The sequence below is a fragment of the Mercurialis annua genome, linkage group LG5 (genome assembly GCF_937616625.2).
Source record: "Mercurialis annua linkage group LG5, ddMerAnnu1.2, whole genome shotgun sequence".
In the NCBI taxonomy this organism is placed as follows: Eukaryota; Viridiplantae; Streptophyta; class Magnoliopsida; order Malpighiales; family Euphorbiaceae; genus Mercurialis; species Mercurialis annua.
Genome location: NC_065574.1, coordinates 9,621,376 through 9,627,939, shown reverse-complemented (window position 1 = coordinate 9,627,939; position 6,564 = coordinate 9,621,376). Strand labels below are relative to the sequence as shown.

The window sequence follows — 6,564 nt, the reverse complement described above, 5'->3', positions numbered from 1 at the left end:
TGTTCGTAATTTATTTAAGTTTTTTTACTATTATATATGTTTGAATACTAAAAATAATCATAGTCAAATTTACTGGTAGATTCAAATATATAAGGTAGAAAAAAATATGATTTTTTTGTAGATATAGAATTTCAGAAAGATAAAGGCTGACAAAATTAAACTATTTAAATGAAAAAACATTCTATTGTTACATTCATTTTAATAGTATTATTTGAAATGTGAATTTTAATAAGGTGCACAATTATCATTATATGCTATATTCAGGCATTCTATAATTAAATTAAATAAGTTTTAATTCATAATAATAGTAGCAAAAAAAATATTTATTTTTAATTCAATTTTATCCTACAAATCAAATTATAATAATTTTTCTTTGATGTAATGGATTGTAGCATTTAACATGCATATTTTAAAAAATAGTATATAATTAGGGTGTTCATTGTATTTTTTTTTAAACGCATAATTGGTATTATCTAAAATAAATAAGTTGAACAAAATTATGTTAACATATAAATAATAAGTTGAAAGAACAAAAAAGAAAAAATTATATTTAATGTATAAATTTTTAAGTTTTGTTTTTTGGGTAAGTAAATTTTTAAATTAGGTTAAAAGAAATATTTTAACTTCTGATAGATATAAAAGAACTTAACAAATTAGTTTACTTATTGTTCTTTTACAAAAGGGGCAATCAAATTTTAGTTGAGCATAAAAGACAAATAGGGTAAGTAATGGAATGATAAATATCATATGTCAGTATAATATTTTCTTCCGAATAATACAATAGATATACAACAAAACGGACAAACGGGGACAGAAAAGGAAATTATGCCAAAAATGCTACATGTCATTAACAAAAGATTTAGCTTTCCATGGAGGGCATCAAGTGTAAGTCTTCTAATTGATTGTTGTTCTCAAAAGCATAAATTCTAAGGGTATTAAAGGCATGTACATATTTTTGGTTCACTTTTATACTATAGATATAGATATAGATATTTGAGGAGTTGAATTTTCTTTTTGGGATAATTACTTTTTATTCTCTCTGCTTAAATTCAAAATATTAAAACCTCCAACTTTATATGATTCAACAGTGTTTTTCATGACATTCACTACTATCATATTCTAAAAATAAATGGAACTATTAATTAAAAATAAGTTTTGATTCATTTTTGAGTTTATCTTATTCCAAAAAACAAAAATTGTTTCAAATCGAAATTTAAATTTAGCATGGTAAATCCAAAAAATAATAATTAGATTTAGTATATTTTAGTTCATTTTTTAAATTAAAAAATTCAATATTTTTTTTCATTATGAATCAAAAAGTTGAAACTAAATAAAAACATATATTTGTTACTAAATTAAATAATATTAAGTTTTTATTAATTTTTAATTTTTTTAATTTTCTTTTTAAAATATATTTTAAAGACAAATAAAAATAGTTGTAAGTATATCATGGTTTTTTAAATAATAATAAATTTTATTGCATTCTTTTGGAAGTTTGTAGATTTAAAAAATTGTCCTTTATAAGAATTATGAATTGAATTAAATTTTAAAGCACATGAATAATCGGAAAAAAAAGACACTTAATAAATCCTTGTTTTTTTTAATCTTGTAGTATTTTATTTCTTTCTTTGTACTGTCCACGTGTTTGTCTATTCTTATTTGTTTGACCTTTTTAGTGGATAAGGTGTTTATCTTTTGCCAAATGTTGTAAAAAGGCCAAATCTTTCACAAAAATTTCATAAAAATTCAGACCTTTCAATTTTATCGATTTTGGCCAAAAACTGATTATTTGGTTTTACAAAAGCCCTGACCTTTCAATTTTGTCGATTTTGGCCAAAAATGGATTATTTGGTTTCACAAAAGTCCTGACCTTTCAATATTTGTCATGCCACATAGGCGTCACATAGGCAAATTGAAATCAAATTGAGAGTTGGCCACAATTGAAACCAAATAATTTGTTTTTGGCCAAAATCGACAAAATTGAAAACTCAGGACTTTTGTGAAATTTTTATGAAAGGTTTGGCCTTTTTATAACATTTGGCCTTTATCTTTTGTCATTATGCATTCACCTTTCACATGTACTTCTGATTCATTCCAATCTTCATTCAATTTTTATGTATTTCATCTTGTCGTTTAGAAATCATGTCATTTATTCCTTAACTTTAACGTATACTATAATATAATGTATAGTATAATAGTATGAGAAACTTATGTTGGTTACTTATTTTAATGTATATGTTATATGAATGTTTGGCGTCTCGGACTATTACTAAGCATTGCGTTAGATTGTGAATTAAGATTGGCGTCTCAAATTTGTTGTCGAGCATTGTATTATTAGGTTATTTATGTTGTAAAGTATTGGAGACTTGATTTCCACCCGAGTATATTTGTCGATTTTTATCGTGTTTTTAGACTTGATAAGTTAATATTTATATATTTTATTAGATCCGACGAGTACCAAAACCTCCTCGGAACATTTGTAGTCAAGGCATCGAGATTGCAGATTACCATGAGTTGTATTATTATTTTTAATTATTGAGTAAAGTATATAAATTGAAATGTATGAAAATACTATGACAGAGGTATGAAAAATAGATTTATTTGGAGTCACTAGTATGGTTAAATGACGTAATATGAATTAAATAAGTGGCATATATGTACCTTATTGTTATTAAATGAATTATGCACTGAAATATTAAAATAAGGTTCAATATTTATGTCCACGAAAGGGTTCAATAACTGAATTTTTTTTCATATTCTTTTGTTACGGAGATTGCCTCTTGAGCGGTGATAGGTTGTATTGATGTTTAGGATAGATAATGAAAGGTGATAACAAGTGTCTATATTCAGCAGGCTTGCTACGGATTGTGAAGCCACTACTCTCATTTTCCAGGGTTGGTTAATACACTGTGCAATCAGATTATGACAAGTGTTGATATAAATATACATTTTTAATGTACTATCGTTGACGTGTGATATTACGAGCCATATGTAAAGTACAATAAATAATACTAAATTAATAATAAAAAACAGGTTAATGATAAAATTGGAAGTGAATAAATTTCTAAATATTAAGTTAAATATAATTTTATAATTTTAAAAATATTTTTGTAATTTAGTTATTAAAATATTTCTTTAAAATAAAAATTAGCAACACACTGTCAATAAGGGGCAATAGTAGCTAAAATTGTCTTATAATAAAAGTTTAGTTAAATGAAATTAAATGGTAAACAAATCTAGAAATACGAACAAACTTTTATTTTTGTCATCAGCAAAACAAAACTTGAACTGTAACAACAAGCATATTCTCTAAAAAAAAGAAAAAAAAAAGAAACGCTTAATATTAGAAACTACTCATACTATTATTAGCTTGAACATACTAAAAAATAAAAAAATAAGATAAAAAATACGTAACAAATTAATTAGAGGTTTTATGTCTCAATCTTTTGTAACAATTCTTTTAGCCTTACTTATGACTAACACAATAAAAAAAAGTCAATGGACCAAATAAATAATAAAAATAAAAAATTACAAAAATATAAAAAAAAATTTTATTGACAAAAGTAAATAACGATGTTTGTTAAAACTATAGATAGATAAGACTGAATATAAAAATATTTGTTAGTTGTTTTCTATTTTGATTTGAAAGAAAAAAAAAAGTCAAAAGCTAAAAACAGTTACCAAAAGATGCCATTTAAATTTAAAAAAAGAAAAAAAAACAAAGAAAAATCTTATAAATAGAGGACGCATTGTATGTCATGCTCCTTCATTAATCCCTTTCGAATTACATTAACAATGGGAGTATTTAAATCTTTTATCTTCTTTGCAATAATCTATTGTTGTACTTGCAATTCTATGACAATAAACACTACCATTTTACCAAAATTTCCAGCATTTTACGTATTTGGTGATTCAGTATTTGACACGGGTAATAATAACTATATAAAAACAATATTTAAGGCTAACTATCGACCTTATGGTCAAGATTTCAACGGTGGCGTTCCTACAGGAAGATTTTCTAATGGAAAACTTATTCCTGACATGTTAGCTTCTGCTCTTAAAATTATGGATAGGGTCCCTCCATACATGGATCCTAATCTTAGTGATAATGATCTTATTACTGGCGTTAATTTTGCATCAGCTAGTGCCGGATTTGATGAAAAAACATCTATTTTAACCAATGCTATTTCCATTTCAAAGCAAATAGAATATTTCAAGGAATATATAACGAGGCTTAAAGGAATTGTTGGAGAAAAAAATGCTACAAAGATTATAAATGATGCACTTGTATTAATAGATGGAGGAACAAATGATTTTACTTTTAATATATATGATATTCCAACGAGAAGACTGGAATTTACCGCAGTGCAATATATTGATTTTATACTACATAAAGTAGAAAACTCTATTAAGGTATTCATCAAACGCTAATTACCAACATTAATTCTTATTATTTACTACTATCTAAGGTATTCTAGTGGAATCTTGAAATTAATACAATTCATCGTGTAGGATATAAACTTCTCATTAATCAACATACTGGTAACTAGTTAATATCAAGTTAAACTTAATATTATTCATTGATTAGAGATTTTATCCAATTACATCAATTGTCATATTATAAATAAAAATTTCATAATCTTGCTTAAAAGCATGGTCACTTAATATTTTTATGTATCTAATCATAAATTGTACATATCTCAACAGGAATTGTATGATCTTGGAATGCGGTCTTTTATAGTAGCAGGAATTGTTCCAATCGGCTCCATTCCCCTTCAAACAAGTACAAAATATATTGATCCATTTATACTGACATACAGTTTGGATGAACAAAATAAAAATTCTATAATTTACAATGACAAGCTTATCAAACTATTAATCAGACTACAACAATCCCTTCCAGCGTCAAAAATTGTGTATAATGATTTTTACTACACAGTGATGGACATGATCAATAATCCTAAAAAATATGGTATGTATATATAAGTTTATTTTTAAATTTTATTTTAATATGACTATTAAAGTAAATTTTTTACTGATATTAAATTTTTATCCTAGATTTTTATTTAAACTAAAATAAAAAAAAATAAATATATATTAAAATGAAGTATTGTGATTCAAATTTTGGAAGCCACATTTTAAAAATTCAAAATTTTACATCTTTTATCAATTGTGACCAGACCTTTGCGTTCCACTTTTTAAATCCAAACATTTATGTCATTTATTAATTGCGACAAAACTCTCAAATTGCGGTCTAATTTTGAAAAAAGATGAATATAAAAATTTATCCGCAATTGATAAATAGCACAAATGTTTGTATTCAAAAAGTGAAATATAGGGTACAATGTTAATTGATCTTTCAAATTAAGACATTATTGTAAAATTTAAAAGATTTAAACGCAGTTGATAAAAGACGCAAACAATTGTATTTAAAAAATAGGTTGCCTTACAATTCAAGTTAAAGTACTTAAAAACGTTTAAGATCAAAATAAGTTGTTTGGAAATCGATGATATGCTATTATTTTATTGGCTATGTCATGTGACGATCGACGTGACATCATTCAAATAACATGCTTTACTGAGTCACTATATAGACGAAAAACAGTTGAGGTATACAATAAAATAAAAACTTTTAGTACAGTTTTAATACGATTAAATGTCTTGATACCAAATTCAAATATAAAATAAATGTTTAGTTATTAAAAAGAATATTTCGAAAACTTGATATTATTTATATGAATAGGTTTTGAAGAAACAAAGAATGGGTGTTGCGGAAGTCTCATTTTTAAACAAGGTATTTTATGCGATTCTTTTACTCGGCCTTGTAAAGACCCTTCCAAGCACTTATTTTGGGATAGGATTCATGTTACTTCAACCGCTTATCAATACATCGCCAATTCTATGATGCACAATGTTCTTCCTAAATTTCTCCATTGAAGTTATGCCTAAAAGTGGACTCTCTTTTAAGATTTTTATTTTTATTTTTATTTTTAATAAAATTCTTTTGTATATTCATTTGTTACATCTTTATTTCCGCATAATTATAATATAGAAACATATATATCTTTTTAAGAAAAATATAAATATATTCTGTTATCAAATTATCCTACAATATCTAAAAAAATTAAAATGCGTCTTATGAATGTTTAATAATATATTGATAGTTATTTACATAAAAATATATGAAGAAATAAGTGCAAAACCTAAAAAAGTTAACTTTTATATATATGTTTGCGGCACGCTCGCAAAGAATAGGAGACATATAAAAATACAATATATTTAAGTAATAAGGTTAAATATAATCTTAATTTAATTAAGAAAATACAAATTAAGTAAGATCTTAAATCAATAATAAATATGATTTTTTTAAATCTAACTAATTAGAAGAAGAAAAAATTATCATTAAAATAAAAAGGGTTAATAAAAATAAAAAAAACAAGTACCGTAGTTATTAGTTACTTTTATAATATTAATATTGAAAATCTATCAAATAATTATGCAATAAAAATTAAAAGGATGTGATAAAATTACAATTTTATATAGAGGTGATATTTTTTATTTAAC

General features: G+C 24.5%; 1 protein-coding gene across 1 annotated transcript; it reads left to right on the top strand.

Moving 5' to 3' along the window:
• The first annotated feature begins 3,782 nt into the window (after window positions 1–3,782).
• Window positions 3,783–5,954, top strand: LOC126683395 (GDSL esterase/lipase At2g30310-like). The gene is made up of 3 exons (XM_050379271.2): window positions 3,783–4,413; window positions 4,708–4,972; window positions 5,744–5,954. The coding sequence occupies exons 1-3, from the start codon at window positions 3,796–3,798 to the stop codon at window positions 5,935–5,937; spliced, it is 1,077 nt and encodes a 358-aa protein (XP_050235228.1). The 5' UTR covers window positions 3,783–3,795; the 3' UTR covers window positions 5,938–5,954.
• The last annotated feature ends 610 nt before the right edge of the window (window positions 5,955–6,564 follow it).